The 18,144-nt window shown below is 41.4% G+C and overlaps 2 protein-coding genes across 5 annotated transcripts in view; one reads left to right on the plus strand and one right to left on the minus strand.

Annotated features, from left to right (window-relative positions):
- Positions 1-435: 435 nt before the first annotated feature.
- LOC118147804 (uncharacterized) lies at positions 436-9,301 on the minus strand. Its single transcript, XM_078352414.1, has 3 exons — positions 9,227-9,301; positions 3,151-3,393; positions 436-2,745 (listed from the first exon to the last, which is right to left on the minus strand). Exons 1-3 carry the CDS (start codon positions 9,299-9,301, stop codon positions 2,455-2,457), a joined length of 609 nt encoding a protein of 202 aa, XP_078208540.1. The 3' UTR covers positions 436-2,454.
- The window catches only part of COL8A1 (collagen type VIII alpha 1 chain), a 153,495-nt gene continuing 138,558 nt past the window's right edge, over positions 3,208-18,144 (plus strand). For all 4 annotated transcript variants that reach the window (XM_078352209.1, XM_078352211.1, XM_017965289.4 and 1 more), the window contains exon 1: positions 3,208-3,277. The gene's annotated coding sequence lies outside the window, so the exon portion shown is untranslated. The remainder of the gene's footprint in view (positions 3,278-18,144) is intronic.

The raw sequence follows: 18,144 nt of genomic DNA on the forward strand, positions 1-18,144 counted from the left end.
CAAGAAAGGATTACATGTGCAAAGCTGTCAGAAGTAAGGTAATGATCTGTGGCTGTTACAGGCACACAATGGAAACTTCAGAACATCTAGCATGTTGTCATTGGATTCCATTCTTTCCACACAAGACCAAACTAGGTCATTTCAAACCTAAGTCACCTTCAGAGAGATTCTAGGAAGGGCATACTCAGCGTCAGCAAAGAGATCACATTCCTGGATTCCCAACTTGTTGTCCAGGTCCGCTCCTGAATCAGACTCAGGCAAGTGTGAACTGGAGAAAGGAACTAATCATTAGCACCATCCGAACAAAATGAAAGCAGCGCTTTTGTTCTGTTGGCTGGATATTCAGGTTTGAAAGGAGGAAAGGAGAAAACACAAGAAAGACAGCCTACAGCCATCCATTGTCTTTTCTTCAAATATGCTTTTCTTGCCTTTTCCTTTTCTTTTTTTCACACATATGTGATGGAACTGGAATGTTTGAGAGGCATTAATTTAGGATTGAAAAGATGGTTTGTTCTAATCTGATAAAGGTATTGACTATCATGCTTTATCACCCAGATTCTCTTCTAACAGAGTCCCATTTTATTTACCCAGAACACATTTCTTTGCTAAATTAAAAAGTTCCAAAAGTGGTATCATGCGTGTAAAATCACATCTGATTTCAGGGGTAGGTCTAAGACTAGACAACGCAGTCCTCTTTCTAGGTCGAGTAACAAGATTCGTTTGACAGACTTCACTCAGTAGATTTGGCCACATCCTCCAAAGACATACGTTTTGGGAAAAGGAAAACTGAGTATGGAGTTTTCCTTTCCATTTGGAGGGTAAGAAAAGAGTAAAACTAAATAGCAAATGGGCAGAAAACCTGATGTGAACGTTTTAGCTTTCTAAGCATTCATTAAACTCACCAATGCTGACCGTTCTCTATTGTCAGTGCTCAATATTACGCAGACTATACATATTTATTGAGCACTTATTTTCTGCTAGCTAGTAAACCACTAGTTATCACTTTGTGCGGCCAAAAATAATATTGAATATAATTTGAATAGGGAACACAGAGATAAAAAATTACAAAAATTAAGGCAAATAATCAGTAATGCAAAACATAGTGAGTAAATTTAAAAACTCTGTCAAATTTGTGTTTATGATAAAAAATCTTGAATTTTTTATTTCATATATGATTGATCTTTCTTCATATCCCAGGCACATGGGAGTTTACTTCGTTGACTCCCAGGAGTAACCAATTGAGAATGAGCCTAGTTACAAAGGAAGCAATTGAGGCTTTGAGCTCTTGAAGCTAACAGATGGAAATACGTATGTAAAAAAGTAAGTCCAGTGTAAACGCAGCACATATGGTCGTAAGTATTATTATTATCCAAATGGCACTACTGGGGATTTTCTTAATAGATTCTTTTAAAATCCTTTTTCACAGTTGTGGAACCTTTTCTAGATCAATAGTTCTTTAGAAGAGGAGAGGGGATTTTGCCCCTTAGGGACATGTGGCTATGTCTAGGGACATTTTTTATTTTCACAGCTGGGTGGGGAGTCCGGAGTGGGTACTGCTGCTGGCATCTGGTGGGTAGAGGCCAGGAATACTGCATAACCTTCTACAATGCACAGGAGAGGTCCCTGCAACGGACGAGTATCCTCCCGAAAATGTCAGTAGTGCTGAGATTGAGGAATTCTGCTTTTCAACATCATGTTTCCTTCTCTTGGAACCTGGTACCAGCCAAAGACATCAGGATCTAACCTGAGACCAACCCAGGTGTTCTATATGGCAGCCTGGTGTACTGAAGAGTGCCTAAGGGTTGCAAGCTCGCTAGCTGTGGCTCTCCCTCTCGCTAGCTTGAGATCGTTGTCTAAACCCTTAGAGATAGATGCCTTTCTCCAAACTTAAGAAAAAAAAATCTGCTCAATATCAATCATAGCTACCTCATAAGGTTGTGGTGAACACTGAATCCAGTACATATACACATATTCAGTACAAGTTCATTTTTTCATTTCTTCTAGGCTGCCCATCCCTCCCCCGCTCCCATTCCCCCGCTTTCCTCCCTCCCGGTACCGTATTTCCCAACCCAAGTCTCAGGTTCTCTTTTAAAATGCTTTAATTCCTTTGGTGGCAAAAATCAAGCTTGGGCTAGGAAGTGAGTCACCACTCCGCAGTGAAAGGAGCTTGTTTTTCTTTCTCTGAATGCATTTCTTAGTAATTTCAGACTGATCCTTTAGCCACTTGTTGGTTGAATCCTCTCTTAATGTTTAAGACACACTGATAAGAACTGTGGCACCAAGACGTTTTCAGGTTGTTAGGAATGGGAGTGTTTTAAATACTGAAAATAACCAGACAGCAGAGAGCTCTGAAATCCTGTTACATAAGCAGATGCTGGAAGACCTAGGCTGCTTCTGAGGTTCCTCTCTCCCCCAGCAAGTCCACGGATCCTCCCCAAGGTCGCTGGATTTACTTCAATGCTGCCGAAGTCTCAAGAGGGGCCTCTGGACGCTCACAGGACAGGCAGCGCAGATTTCTCGTCCAATAAGCCTTGTGTGCCGGGAGAGGGACGGGCTGAGTTTCCCCTGCGGGCGGCGGGACAGGCCGGGCCGGGGGCTGCCTGGGGCCGGGTCCCGCCTGCCCTGCCCTGTGGCTCTGCTGCGTGCTCGGACGCCAGGCTTCCCCTCCCTTGCCTGGCTCAGGAGCTCTTCATTTCTCCCGACCGCTGTGCAGCTTTCCAAATTCCCAAATGCACAGAAAACACCCTGCAGAAGCCACAGTCACCCTCCATTCCCCTGCCAAAAACTGCCACGCAAAAACGGAAAATACTCCCATCCCCTTTCCTTCCAGGTCCTCCCTCTCTGTCTGTCTGTCTCTCTCTGTCTCTGTCCCTCTCTGTCTGTCTCTGTCTCTCTGTCTCTGTGTCTGTCTCTCTCTGTCTCTGCTATTCCTTGTCTCCCCCTTTCCCTCTCTGTGGTCTAGGTCCCTCTCTCTCTTTTTTCCTTTCTCCCTCTCTCCTCCGTTTCCACTCCTTCCTCCGTCGTGACCGCCCCGCGCTGCCCCGTGGCCTCCCCTCCCCCTCGCGGGCTCCCGCACTGCCCTCCCGCCCCCCGGAGAAGAGAGTCCAGCGCCTCCCGAGGCTGCCCGCCCGCCTCTCCCTGCCCACCTACCATGAGGGGCGGCTCCTCCCACCTGCCCATAAAAGCCGAGCGCGTGTCGCCTGCGGCGGATCGCACGCAGCCTTCCCGGCCCTCTCCGTGGGAGCCCGTGAGCCTCTCCCAGTCCTGCGCGCTCAAGGTAAGACGGCGCTTCTGCGGGCGGCCGACCCACGCGGCGGCTGCGGGAACCGGCCACTTTTGCCCGCGCGCTTGCTGTTGGCTTAGAGCTGATTCTTGCCGCTGCTCCTTTAGCGACTGGTTTGAAAACAAACTTCCGTTTGAATGGTAAAATAAAAGCTCCTTCGGGGAAGATACAGCAGCATAAATATTGCGAAAACCTTTCTCTTTTTAAATCACTTTTTATCCTGTTGCTGATGGTTGCTGAGGTTAAAATGTATCTGTTTGGGAATGTTCTACTGACGTTTTTCATTGTAGATATTTCACACATCAGTGGGGGCAAGGAAAACGTTGTCCCATTGTCAAAAATTGACTTTAAAAGAACACAGTTAACTTCCTAAAAATAGCACAGCCAAAAGGTCTGCTAACAATTTTGTGATGTTTTCCAAACCCCCAAGACAGCTTCTGTGAGTCCTTTAAAAAATATCTTTCCAGGTTTTAGCACTTGGAAAAAATGATGTGAACCGGTGCCCTTTGCACAGGGAGTCATCAGGTGGCTGGTAGATAGGAAAGAACAAATCCAAATTTGCAAGGCACGTTTAGAATATGCTCTCTCACCAGGCTATCTTCTCACAACATCCTAAAATGAGAATTGCATGGAACTAAGAAAGTGTATAAAAGAGCTTCATGAATTTCTACACACACACCTAAACATAAAGCGTTTCAATATGTTTCACAGTAAGAGAAAAATACAGGCCAGATTATACAATACTTCTGTGCACACCAGATGGTTGTAAACAAAGATCAGCTAGAAAGGCTTTGGAAGTTTTAATCCTTTTTCCCACCATTTTCCCCCTCATTTAGTAAATAAAAGCCTACCTGATTGGCATCCAATTCTCAGAGATATTCAGTGTTTAAGCTACCCTCTTTAAAATAAAATGATCTCTTCTTATTCCTAAGGTAGAATAAATGTGCACCTGTGAAAGAAAAACATACTCCACAGCCACTTCTATAAAACCAGACACTTGGTCCGTGAAGTTTGCTGTCAAATTCTGTGGGTTGTGTGGGATGAAACTCTCTCATGTGGGAGAAAAACCCTCCTCAAATGTTTTCTCTGGGGAATTGCACAAGACCACTTAGAGAAGGCAAACCAAAACTGCCAGTAAGGCTACCAAACCACTCTTTTAGCCCCTAAGGTTCTTTTTTTTTTTGAGACGGAATCTCACTCTGTCACCCAGGCTGGAGTGCAATGGCGAAATCTCTACTCACTATAACCTCCGTCTCCCAGGTTCAAGCGATTCTCCTGCCTCAACCTCCTGAGTAGCTGGGATTACAGGCACATGACACTGCGCCCAGCTAATTTTTTGTATTTTTTTTTTTTTTTTTTTTTTTTAGTGGAGACAGGGTTTCAACATCTTGGCCAGGCTGGTCTCGAACTCCTGATTTCGTGATCCACCCGCCTTGGCCTCCCAAAGTGCTGTGATTACCGGCATGCCCTTAAGGTTCTTAAAGTAAGAAGAGAAATGTTTCACTTTCTGTTTTCTTTGGTTTTTTTTTTTTTTAGTTTATTTATATTATCTCATGTGGAAAGAAAAAAACTCATCGAAGCTGTGTAAAATTCTCCCATATTAAAGAAACAAGACTCATTAGAAATTTAACTTAGGTCTTCCAAACCATTTCTCCTTATCTTTTGCCTGTCAAAAGTAATAAAAATATTTAAAAGTTCTGTTTGAAATAGAGAGGATTCAACTCTTCAAATGCAAGTGTAATATGTAAAGTTTCAGTCATGTTAAATCTGTCTTCATTGGAAAAAATTATTGTAAGGAATACAGTTTCCTTTAAGCAAATGGTATAAAATTACTATTGGCCAAGATAATACATGACCTGAGCATATTAGCACACCTTTTATCTCATGCCACGATGCAGACTGCTTGCTTTCTATCTGATGTAAGCAGGTAATCAACCATGACAAGAGTACAGGAATGGGACAAAGCCAAACCAAGTGTGTGCCACATTCAAGTTAATTCTTTTATGGTAGTGCCTGACTCACACCCATTATCACCAGGATGAAAATACACTGCTTCATTCACCAGATCCCCTTGAGGGAAGTTATCGTTTCCTGGGGTGGAGGGGGAAATGCTCCCAGTTTAAATGACCTTCCAGTTATTCCTAAGTTTCAGGATGAAAGGGTTCTCCAAGGGTTTGCTTCTGCTTTCTCTGGCAATTAATCCACTTGACCAGCTATGGACTATTTAACAGGAACTGCCTTCCCTATGTCTCATCAAGTTAAACCCCCTAAATAAGTGAGTGAGATCATCTTAAATTGCTCATGACCTAACTTTCCTAGGCGCAAAGCTATCCTTTCTAAATAGGGTACACATCACGCAAGATGACACTGCTCTAATTAAGTTTTTAGAAAAGTCAGTGTTGAAGTTTCATGTAGTTGCCCCAAAATCTCCCCTTCTGCATAGGATGTGGAGACTTCACATGAGTCTCCTCTTTTTGCCATTATATGGCTGCCTCTTGATCAAGTCCACGGCGGTACCCAACCAACACCATTGCGGCAGGCTTGGGAGGACTTCTTAATGTTTCTCAGAAAAGATAGGATGAAAAGCTGCCCCTTTCACTAGAGACCCAAGAAGGGCGCTCTGCTGATTTTGAGGGTCTGCTGTTCCTACAGAAACATGCATTTTAGATGTCTACTATTGTCAACGTTACAAAATGATATCCTTATCATGATCAGAAAACATATGTCTCGTTCCTATTTGTGAAACAAATCAAGGAGAAGAGGATTGCGGGAAACAGGGACTTGAATGAGGAGCTGGAGGATTCGCACAAGCGCCCTAGGAGAAAAGCAAGATTAGGAGTTCTGTTAAGAAACACAACTTCTCCTGATGCTCATTTATGTGGATTAAGGGGATGGGGAAGAGCAAAACTCCATTATCTGTTCTTGTCTCTACCTTTGTTTGTTGTTTTTCAATCAATGAAAGTATAAGACCATCTCTACTGTACCCCTCCTTAGCCCTTCTTTAACAGAAAAGAACAGCTTGGTTTTAATGAAGATAATCATTTCAGTTTTGCCCCATGTTAAAAAACCCACAGTAATTTGCTAGTCCTAATTCTAAAAGCCACACGATGGGTAAAGACAGTGTTTAAAATGTATTTTTAACTAATGGATAGATCACGTCAACAAAACCAACCCTAAGTCTCCTGAAGAGTGTCATGTTGGGTGCTTATTTGCAAGTTAGAAGGTAGAAACAGCAATTTACTCCTTACCCCTGGTGAATCACTTTGGTGTGAAAACTTGCAGAGAGATTGAGACACACTGTATTTCCTAAAACCTCTGGTCATCCAAGTAACCCTCTGACTCCCTTCTCTTCAACCAGACCCCATAAACATACATGTGCATAAGTTAAAGAAGGTACAGATCTTGAAACTTGAGTGTATTCTTGTGAAAGGTGCACTATTCTAACTATTGGGTGAAAACAAAACCAAAAGGAGAGGAGAATTAAGGGGATGAATGCCCTTCGGAATTGAGAGACTTTCTCTTTAGCATTGTGTAAAAAGAATCTCTCAGTCCCTAAAGCATCTAGGAATACACATTTCTTTTGAAAGAATCTGCTCTTAGGTTGTCACAAAATGCTAAGAACATAATGAAGAAGATCTTCCAGTGACCTGGCAGTCATGAACAGCAGTTGGCACCCACGGCACTAAATCATAGCTCTGCTAAACTTCCCCTTTCCAGAGAGATGATGAGTGAGAAGTGTGAGCATTAAGCACATTTCAACCCCAACAGAGAAAAGCGGCTAATCAGGGATGTCTCTCTCACTTTAGCAACTGTGTTTGTTGTTTGAGGAAGAAGGTTCTTAACAGTTTTTCCTCCAGCAGATTTGCAGGAATGGGGTTAAAAGGAGTCACACGAGGTTAGAATGTCTGTAAGCCATGAAGCCACTGAAATTGCATCAGATCAAACTGAAGTGAACAAAACGATAAATGTTCACCAAAACTGATCGTAATCAATTAAAATTAAAACCATGAATTCTAACTTCTCAATGTAGGATAAGAGCAAAAGCAACAATTTTAGCTGACTATGTAAAATATGAACACACAACTAACAATTCACCTTCAGTGACCTCTGTTTATTTGGGGCTCACTTTCATCATCCCTCTGGGACAACAAAAACTGGCCCTTCTCTCCTTTAGCAAACCTCTCACAATGTGCAGATGCAGTCACAGTCCCTCTGTCTCCTTCGTTCTTTCACTGGAAGAAATCTCTTAATTCTCACAGAACAAGTTTCTAAAGAATCACTCATACTTGTGACTTCTCTCATTACCAAAAATTTCCTCATACTTCTCTTAAATAGGATACAGATTTTCACCCTATCAAATGTAAAAGTTTCACGTTTTTCTAAACTTAATTCATATACCTAAAAGAAAGTAATTTAAAGTTGCTCCTTGCCGCCAACAGAATATCTGAGTTGAGGTTTCAAAGCCATTTTATTGATCCAGTACCTATTATAACTTCTCAGAAACTGAAAAAACCTTAGAGAATCATAACAGGTAAATGCTGAAAAAGACCTTGGAGCTCCTTTTAACCGCAAGTTAATTTTACGGGTGTAAAATATCAGAAAGGTTCATGTCTTTCCCCAGGCCACCCAGGTGAGTGCAGCACTCCCAATGCTGGAGTTCACCCAGCCAGGCTCCAGCATTAATCCTGAGTAACTACAATGTGGCTCCCCGTATAATGTGAATCTACGGTGTCGATGACCATGCCCTGTAGGCACTTAACATACAAGGTTCTCGGAAACCATAGCTTGGTCGAGGTTGGACTACAGCTATACCTCTGCTACCAAATGTCTAGGACACATTGATATAAATCCTTATGAAGCGTGAAGTCAGTGGTCATTGCCATCACAGGGATGGTGTGTTTCTAATCAGCCTAGGATATGGTAGCTTCTCAGTAAATCTGTGTAGAGTGGATGAGTGAATGGGGGAAAAGGCCAGGTATAAAATATCCATTTTCCTAAACTCCTTTCTTACTTGTAGAAAATATAGTCTATAACACTACTTTCTGCAAAGTAAGGAATTTACAAAGTAACTTTCACTTTGTAGAAAATAGAGCCTATAGGGACATATAGTGACTCAGAGCTCAAATGTATTGAGTTTAAGATTCTCCTTTGCTTTGAAAAATGTAGGAGAGTTCATTGGCAATGGCTAAGCCATTTCCTGTCTGCAATATTCTCACTAGTTCTTCCCACATTTACTTGAGTTCTAGAAGGTATATTATTTTTTACAGGAGGCTTAAGATCTAGTTCCAATATTCATTTGAAGGAACAAATGTATTAGAATGTGATAATTTACAGCATAACTCTCCCCTTCTTCCACCCATTTGTACCTTCCCTTTAATGAGAGAAAGAGCAAAATACACACAATGGATAGTCAGAGAGAACATTGACACATCGATCAGAATGTGTAGGTATGAGATTGGTTGTAACAGAGGGGACAGGTGATCTAGGGACTAAGAGTATAAATACAGGACAGCGAAGCTAAGAGAGTTTATTCCTCACAGAAGAAGGAGAATCTCTGAGTTTTGAAGTGCTACAGGAGATTTTCATAGGATTGTCTAAAACCAGACCCTCTCAAATGCTTGAGAGATGACTTTCTGTTTGAGTCAGGGTTCCTTAAAGGCAACACTAATTGAAGCCTGGCTCACGCAGGTGAAAGCTTTATAAGCACTATATCTACTAACACTCTTCTTATCCCTTGACTGGCCCTCAAGTGGGGAAACAACCTCATTTCACCTCTTTAGACATGACTCTAACCTGGGACAATAACTCCATGGATGCCAAGTCATTGAAATATTCTCTACTAAAATAACAGCACAACTGTTGGTAACACATAAGGTCACTCCAGCATAGAAAGTGATGAAGGCAGAGAAGAATATTCCTTTATTGTTTCTGTAAACAACGTACCCTGAATAAGCAGACAGATGTTATCCCAGATGCTTTTTCACTTTCCTCTAAAGCATGCCTGACAATTGTTTCCATATCTCCGAAATAGTGTGTTTCTACAATTGATTTATGTTACATTTAACATAGTCTATGGCTAAGCATCGTTGTGAAAACGTTCTTTTAAGTCAGTCTGTCTTGAAGACTGCCTCTCTTAAGCTTCCCATTGATGTGTTTGCATCCCAGGATGTTTAGGCACTGGTTCATATGATGTGCTGAGACTGAAGACAGTTCATCACTTCATTTGCCACTTTCCCAACTCTAACTAAGTAGGCCTGGGTGTGGGTGTCAACTGTCAACTTCTCTAGGAAATAACATGTATTTAGCCCACTGTGGAGCTTCTCCAGTCCCCTCTGTTAGCTAGATAAATCAGCTGCTTTTTTTGGGAGTCTGGGCCAATGGCCTCCATAATTAAGGCTTCATGCTTTAAGGCAATGATGGCTAGTTTATAGCAGCAGAGAGGTTAAGTTGCAGCTGCCTTCATTTCCGTAGGAGGATTTCAAATATTAACAGCTGACTGAAGAGCACTGCTTTGGGGCAGGTGGGATGCATTTTCAAGCCATCATCCCACTTAGTATATTCCTTCAACGAGCATGCTGTCTACACTCTGGCGATCAGCCTAAACTTCATTCATAAATTCAGTGATGATTGTACATTATTGTATTTCTTTAAAGATCTACGTAGTGATTGGCCAGTCTTAAAGTCCAGGAGTCTTGGTGTTCATCAGTGCTATCAAGCCAAATAAGTGGCTTCTCGTTAAATGGCAGACATAAGATTAAAGCCAAAAATACATGAAGGGAAGCACTAGGGGGAGCTAAGAATTTGTGAGTTAGGTAGCCAAGATTGTTGAGGTTAGAAGAATGAGAAAAGCGGATTTGTGGGAAATATATACATATATATGCTATTGGATCCACAGGATCCAAGGTCATGTCTATCCCCTTTTCCAGGCCCCAGTTAATTACCATCCTCTGCTGCGCAAATGAAGAGGGAGAGGTTTTTCACCAGCAGAGGGAGCCAGGGGCTGGGTGTCTCCATAGAAACATCTGTTCCCCGAAGGGGCCTTTAGATTTAAATTTTTCAGATCTAAGGCAGAGCAAAATGCCCTTTACAACCGATGGCTAAAATGTATACCTAGTAGTACATCACATTGTTAGTTTTCTTTTTTTAAAAAAATTTTAATTTAAGCATCTAAGAATAAATCACCCACATTTTAGCAATGCCAGAGACGTTCAGGCTTGTAGAAGTTTATTTGAAAAGAAACTAAAACAATCTTAGAAAATGTGCTTTCCAAGGCTACTACGAGCCAAGACTGAATCTAAATGCTCAATTCAGTAATAAATAAAGCCTGGCAGCTGGGAGTCAGTGAGAGACAAGCGTCAAGACTGAGGAAGAGCTGCAGTGACTAAGACCCTCCCTGTCAGCAGAGTAAGGGGAAGGGAGCTGGGACAAAGAAGACAGAAATGGGCCAAACAGGCTTCTCCAGCCCAGATGGCCCAGAACCTGCTCCCCTAAATCTGGGTCTCTCCAGGGAGCAGCCAGGGTCTTGCCTGGACCGAAGTGAATACCGTTCTGTTGAACATTTCCATTGCACAGCTGTGTGGAGAGGGCTTGTTAAGACTTGAGACACTTGCATAATTCAGAACCCTTTGGGGGATAGAGATCAATTAGGACCATATAAAAAATCCTTGGCACACCAGACAGCTGCTTGCTTAGTAAAAATTATGAAATTCACAGCAAAACAGCAGTCTTCTAAGATCATTTTTTGTGTCCACAGAGATGAAGCTGTGGAGTTGGTGTGCATGTGACTTGCAAATCACCAGAAAATCTTCAGTGTTTTAATTAGAAAAAAACCTTGACTCTCTCTGGGGCAAAGGGCATGTCATTGATCATCTCTGGGCCTTAATTTATTTATCTTTAAAAGCAGAACAATGTTTAAATGACTACCTTCTTTACCACTTAGAGACATGTGAGGTCTTGTCAAGTATTTTTCAGAAAGATACTAATTAAGCATGCATTTTTATGGTTATTTATTTAGTATGGTAAATGGATTATTACAATGCCTGGGAAGGGCTCAAAGTATTTATACAAAATCAGTCAAAATGGTATAAAATGTCAAATAGCCACATAACCTCCATGATATAGCAAGATCGTGTCTTTTCTTAGAATACAGAGGTCAATCCCACATATCTCAAAAGGCCAGACAAGATAAGGTTAAATGGAAAGTAAAAAAATAATAATAATTAGATTATGGCTTAGAGAGTCTTAAAAGGCCTGTATGCTTACCAATCTGTATTTTGAGACTAGCCAAAGAGGAGTTTCCCATGTACAATAAAGGTTTCTGATCTAGAAACTCTACTTTAACCGGAGAAAGATGACTGTTTAGTAATGACTTGTATGAAATCTCTGCATCCCCCCCAAAAAAAAGAAATCTCTGCATCCCTTGCTTCAACATTTTCAAAAGTGCATTTCAAAACACCACTACCTGGGATTCCTAGATATTTATACAGAAAACGCTTCTGTGGTCAAATAAGTTTTAGCAACACTCAGTGAAACAATATTAAACATTTTTATTCACAGCATGACTTCCCAGAAATTTTTACATGCTACATATATTCTCATTCTTCAAAGATGCTACAATCGAGTGTTCCTTAAGCATTTGACAACAGATCTATCCTACCTGAGAGCATCTCCTAGGATTGACATTCTACAGAACAGCCTAAGAATAGTTTAAGAATCACTTCCTGCAGCATTATTTCAAGATATCTCAGAACATGATATTTTCAGCATTGCTAGTTGTTTAGTGATACATACTGAATGTCACTATAAGATATGTACTGTGTCGGCTGGGCGTGGTGGCTCATGCCTGTAATCCCAGCACTTTGGGAGGCCAAGGTGGGAGGATCACCTAAGGTCAGGAGTTCAAGACCAGTCTGCCCAACATGGTGAAACCCCCATCTCTACTAAAAATAAAACATTAGCCAGGTGTGGTGGCACGCACCTGTAGTCCCAGCTACTCGGGAGGATGACACAGGAGAATCGCTTGAACCCAGGAGGCAGAAGTTGCAGTGAGCCGAGATTGCACCACTGCACTCCAGCCTGGGTGACAAAGTGAGACTCCATCTCAAAAAAAAAATATATATATATATGTACTGTGTCAAACCATAAAATAATCCAGTGTGAGAGATTCCCAAAACCCAGGTGAAAAAGGAACGAAAGAAGCAGGTAACATGCCTTTGTTCTATGGCTCAATTCTTTATTATAACAGTATCAGGAATGCCAGAATTATTATTGAAGTCTCTCTCTCTTTCATATCTTCAACCTCCCCTTCTACCCCAAAAATCTTTAGCGCACTGGACAGGTTGCAATCGTCTCTTCCTTCCCATCCCACTCTGTGTATACCGTATCGTGCAAAGAGAAGTGACCAACAATGAGCAGTGAGTTCAATAAACAAGAAGCCGCCGTCATTCTTTGAACTGCCTCATCGGTCTCTGAACGGTTAATTCCCCGTGTTATCTCTACTATCATTAACTAACCAAGATCATCGGCCACATATTTTCTTTGAGCATTTGCTTTCTCGCCATCAACAGAGAGCTAATTTCTGTAGGAGGAACACGCTAATATTCTGGTATGATTAACTGCATGAGGAATTATTTAGCTTATCTGTGACACTCAGACCTCCCATTCTGTACAATTTACTATTTCTCTTAGGACATTACTCTGGGAATTCTCTTTCCACTCCTCAAAGTTAGTGCCTGGGGATCGGTATCCCATAAGTGGCACAGTTGAGCGCCCTCTCCTTTAAGAAAATAAGTAGCTCACAGTCATCTAAGGGAGAAGGGAGAAATTTAAACGCATCATTAATAGTTATAATAATAAAAGCTATTTGTTATCTAACAGGACCAGACCTTGCGCTGGTCCCATTATCTGCATTACCATATTAACCCTACAAGGAGGGTATTACTATTCCCAATTTAACAATGAGAAAATCTAAGCCTCCACTAAGCAAGTTGCCTAGGGCCACACAGCGGGGAAGAGGAAGAGCCAGAACTTACCCAGGTCACACTCCAAAGTCCATGGTCTTCCTGCCCCCGCACCCCCACCCCATGCTCCCTGTCATGATGTCTTGTCCTCTCACAAAAGGAAAAAAATAAAAATAAACTTCCTATGACAACGCCTCTGACTCATAAAGAAAATGAGAGAATTCTAGTGGCTCTGTTCCTAGACGCTGCTTACTGGCTGTGTTCCTTGTTTAATACAGTGATTTTAATTTCTTTTTCTTTTTTGTACTTTTTTCTAAAAGCCTGCTGTCAATTCAGAGCCAAAGAAGTAAAAACTGTGTAATTAGAAAAGAAAAAAAAAAAAACATCATTTCTCCCTGAGGTAATTTTTAAGGGCTAAAGTTTGTCCATAAACTCTCCCTGAGTCAAAACAAGTTGTTGGCACCAATCTGGTTAAAAAGAGTGACAGTCTAGCACGTCCTTCTTAAGACAATAGAAATTTCCATGATTCTATGAGAAACACTAGAGCAAAGGCACTTGAGCACATTAAATGAACTTGGATCGAGCTCCCCAGATTATTCTCTTTGGCACTACTCTTACCATAAACCATAGCTGCATGGTGAGAGTCAAGATGACTTAAATGTTTCCCTAAGCCGTGGGAGTCACCTAGGAAAATGTCCGTGTTGTCTACACCTGCTGCTTAGCCCGCAGTGAGAGCACATATAGACATAAATATACCTTATGCCCTTTGTTTATCCTGTGCCAAAGACAAAAAAAGAAACAAAGCCTAGCTTTTCCCCATGCTCACATTCTGCTATGCTTTTTGGCTTTTGTTCCTGATCTTCTCTCTCTGCTTGTAGTATTTCTCACTTAATCTACTAGATTAATTTATACCCCTCTTCCAAGATTCAGATGAAGTATCTTCCCCTCTGTGAGAGCATGCTGCAACCAGCCTGACCCAAGCTGCCCTGTGGATCTCCTCCAGGCTCCCTAGAACTCTGTACAAGCCCTACCATCATTGTCTCCACTCTGTAATGGCATGGGTTTAATTTTGTATCCATCTCCATAAAGACTGTGAGCTCACTGCAGAAAGATTTGCGTCTTATTTACCTCTGCACCCTCAATACCTGGCACATAATAGAGCCTTCATAAATGCAAAAGGGAAAAAAATAGGGATGGTGGAATAAAATGTGGTGATGGAGAATGAGAAGATTTTAATTTTTCTGCTCTCTGTCCCTGTAAATTGTTCTAAGAAGGGACAATTTGATCTAAGTTCATTCTTGAAGCCTTGATGTCACTGGGGTATATCCAGATATGGTGGAAACTCTTTTCCATTCTGAAACATTCCTTGATGAAAATGAACATCTTGGAAAGAATAAAAGTGCTGAGTAAAATTTAGAATACTCTGATTTCTTTAGGACTTCATGAAATGACCAGCACTACCCAAATCTTCCCTGTGGTTTTCTGAGAGAAGCAAGAACTGGGCTTTCACATGCCATGTCTCCTTTTCCTCTCCATCCCCATCCCATAGCACAAATATGTGCACTCTCTCCCATGCACTCTCTCTCTCTCTCTCACACACACACAGACACACACACACGCATACACACACATGCATACACAGTGTTACTAGGCTTTGACTGAGTTCTGCAGCTAACCACGGGCCATAAGAGGAATGCCTGATGGTATTCTAATATTAACATTGGTGCTCCTTATACCAGATTACACAAAGCAAAGTTATTTTCCATGGGACCCTTGTCCCAGGATTGCTAGTACCGTTCTCAAAAGCATTTGATGGCATTATAAAGTATAGAGCAAACACTTTAGCTTGACCATCAAGTCCCACAACCTATCTCACCCCAAAGCTTCTTTTCACTTTCACCTCCCTGGAGTCTATAAACAGGAATTCAACCTGATGGGATACTACTCCCCAAAGCATTCTTTTTCCTGTCTCTACTGAAAATGTCCCCCATTCTCCTTTCAACCTGTCAGAATAAACATAATTTCAAGATCCTATTAAAGCCTTCATCAATATTGTAACACACATTGATCCTTCTCCGTTCTCAACTAACAAGCAGTTACTCTAAATGTCACCTATACACTGAAGTGATTAAGTCAGGGCTGTCCAATAGAACTTTCTGCAGTGATGGAAATCTACAGCTGAGCTGTCCAGTATGATTGCCACTAGCCACACAGAGCTACTAAGCACTTTATTTATTTTGTTTTATTTTATTTTACTTTTGAGACAGAGTCTCAATCTGTAGCCCAAGCTGGAATGCAGTGGTGTGACCTTGGCTCACTGCAACTTCTGCCTCCTGGGTTCAAGCGATTCTTGTGCCTCAGCCTCCCAAGTAGCTGGGACTACAGGCACGTGACACCATGCCCAGCCAATTTCCTGTATTTTAGTAGAGACGGGGTTTCACCATGTTGCCCAGGGTAGTCTTGAACTCTGAGTTCAAGCGATCTGCCTGCTTCAGCCTACCAAAGTTCTGGACTACTAAGCACTTTAAATGTGGCCAGCACAACTGAGGTACTTTTTTAAAATTTTACTTTAATCTCTTTAAATTTAAAATTAAATAACTGCATGTGGCTAATGGATACTGTATTGAAGAAAAAACGCTCACTTTTTACATGCTATGGTTTGGGTCCCTTGATGAGCATATAAACTACTGAAAAAATTGAATAAGATAATGCTTTTTTCTATTCCCAGTGAATGCTGTGATTCTAGCAGTGTTCATTAAATATCATGTTCAATGCACTGCCTGACTGTAGGGTCTGCCACCAACTGTTAACGTTATTTTAAGGAAGTCTTCTTCCCTATATCTGTAATTTTAATAATACTGTACAAATTGTGTTTGCTTCCTTTTATTCCTTTATTTTAAGGGCTCAAAATCCCTCAGAGTGACACTCTCTTATTACTGCCCAGATGCTTTATCACTATACAAACAAAATGGGATGAGGAATATTTTTAAATGAACCTCTGAAAAAGCACCTTTATTTGTTACCATCTGATTTCTTTTCCCTTTGGGGAAAAGCATGGTTTAAATACCTGCTGAGACATACAATTGCTTCAGTCTTCAATATGACCATTTCTACAGAGAAAGACTATCCCTGGGTTTCTGAAACAAATTCAGCTCACAGATTTTTGCTTTCCTTGCCTCCTGAAACCTCAACACGTTTTAAAGAAAAGTAGTTCTTCATCACAGATTTTCCCAGAGCATTTTTGTACACATTTCTGTGTTCTGCAGCGAGCAACCTGAAACACCGTGCAGAAGGCTAAGCTCTCCACCAGCAGGTCAGGGGAGGTAGCATGTCTTGGAATTTGACAGTGATGTACCCCTGGCACTCGCTGACTTACCGCAGCCCTTCAGGAATCATCATGCCCGCAGGCCAACCATGCCATAAAATCCTCTGTACCTGGCAAACCCATGAGCAAAGTGATCAAACATTCTGGCTGCAAATTAGATTCTAACCTATTCATCAGCCTTCAGAAAATAAGCCAGAGTGACTCTCTAACAGCCACAGTTTACAGAGATGTGTAATGATTTCAGAGGTCAGCCACCCTACATGCTTTCCTTCTGACTCAGCACAGAGCAGGAGAAGGGCAGAAGAGCCATTCCAGGAGCCAGGGCAATCAGCTGTGTCTTTTCCATTCACAGCTAAGTTTATTTGGAATGACTGGAAAAACCTTCAATGAAAACTCTTTCTAAAATAATAAAAGACTTTATCCTGCTGTCACGAGCCAGACAACATCGAGAAATAATTATGGGTGTGTATTTTCCCCTGCCTTGTAAAATGTTTACAAATTGTATCATATGAAAGCTCTAGAGTCCATGGTAAAGATAGCAATAACATTTAACTTGTAAACTTTTTATATCCAGCCATAAAAGAATCACCATCTGTTTAAATCACATTTGAATACATATAAATAAAACTCTCATCTGCAGACATGAGCAGTGGCTAAAGAAAGAATCTGTAAACTCCTTTTCCACAGAGAAAGTACACTGGAGATGTTTAGCTTCTCATATTTGTGAAATAGAATTCATTGTTGCCACATCAGCATAAGAGTGTTAGCAAGGATCTGAATTCAGAAACACGAAGATAATCTATGAATAGTGATGATAAATAATCATTTACTATTACTACAGTTTCTCTTTTTGTGGGGAAACTTACAGTTTACTACATTTATTTTATGTACATTCCTTCATTTGAATTAGGTAGGGAGGGGTTTTATCTAAAATTTACACATAAGGCAGTAGAGGCTCAGAGATTAAGTCTATTTCTTTATATCATTAACATAGTGAGTGTTGGGGCTGGAATGTAAACCTGGATCATCCCATCCCTGAAGTCCTCTTCTTTCTACTAATCCAGGCTGATTCTTAACAAAATCACATCCAGAAATGATTCAGACCAACCCTGTAGCATAAAAGAGAAAGTGTAACGAAAGACCGCAGACTGACCTACAAGGTTTGCTTAGGAAACAGTGATTGAGAGTGCACTTTCAAGAAGAGAACTCAAACTCTCCTCAATAATATAGCAGCTAACATGTCTTGATGGGTGAGTCAGCAGGAATAGGTTTGTAGGCTATCTTCTGTATAGTGTAGAATTTTAAAGGACACCCATTTTAAACCTGTCTGTAAATTTTTTTTTTTTTTTTTTTTGAGACGGAGTTTCACTCTCGTTACCCAGGCTGGAGTGCAATGGTGCGATCTCGGCTCACCGCAACCTCCGCCTCCCCGGTTCAGGCAATTCTCCTGCCTCAGCCTCCCGAGTAGCTGGGACTACAGGCACGCACCACCGTGCCCAGCTAATTTTTTGTATTTTTAGTAGAGACGGGGTTTCACCATGCTGACCAGGATGGTCTCGATCTCTTGACCTCATGAT

Source organism: Callithrix jacchus, chromosome 15, assembly GCF_049354715.1.
Source record: "Callithrix jacchus isolate 240 chromosome 15, calJac240_pri, whole genome shotgun sequence".
Classification (NCBI taxonomy): Eukaryota; Metazoa; Chordata; class Mammalia; order Primates; family Cebidae; genus Callithrix; species Callithrix jacchus.

Bases quoted from the DNA above. Each gene is read 5' to 3' on its own strand.
- LOC118147804 (XM_078352414.1), bottom strand. From the start codon at position 9,301: ATGGAAACAATTGTCAGGCATGCTTTAGAGGAAAGTGAAAAAGCATCT. The intron at 3,394-9,226 runs GTACGTTGTTTA...TTTTCAAACCAG, and splicing joins CATCTGTCTGCTTATTCAGG to TCGCTAAAGGAGCAGCGGCA. The intron at 2,746-3,150 runs GTAGGTGGGCAG...TGGCTTCTGCAG, and splicing joins GGGAGGAGCCGCCCCTCATG to GGTGTTTTCTGTGCATTTGG.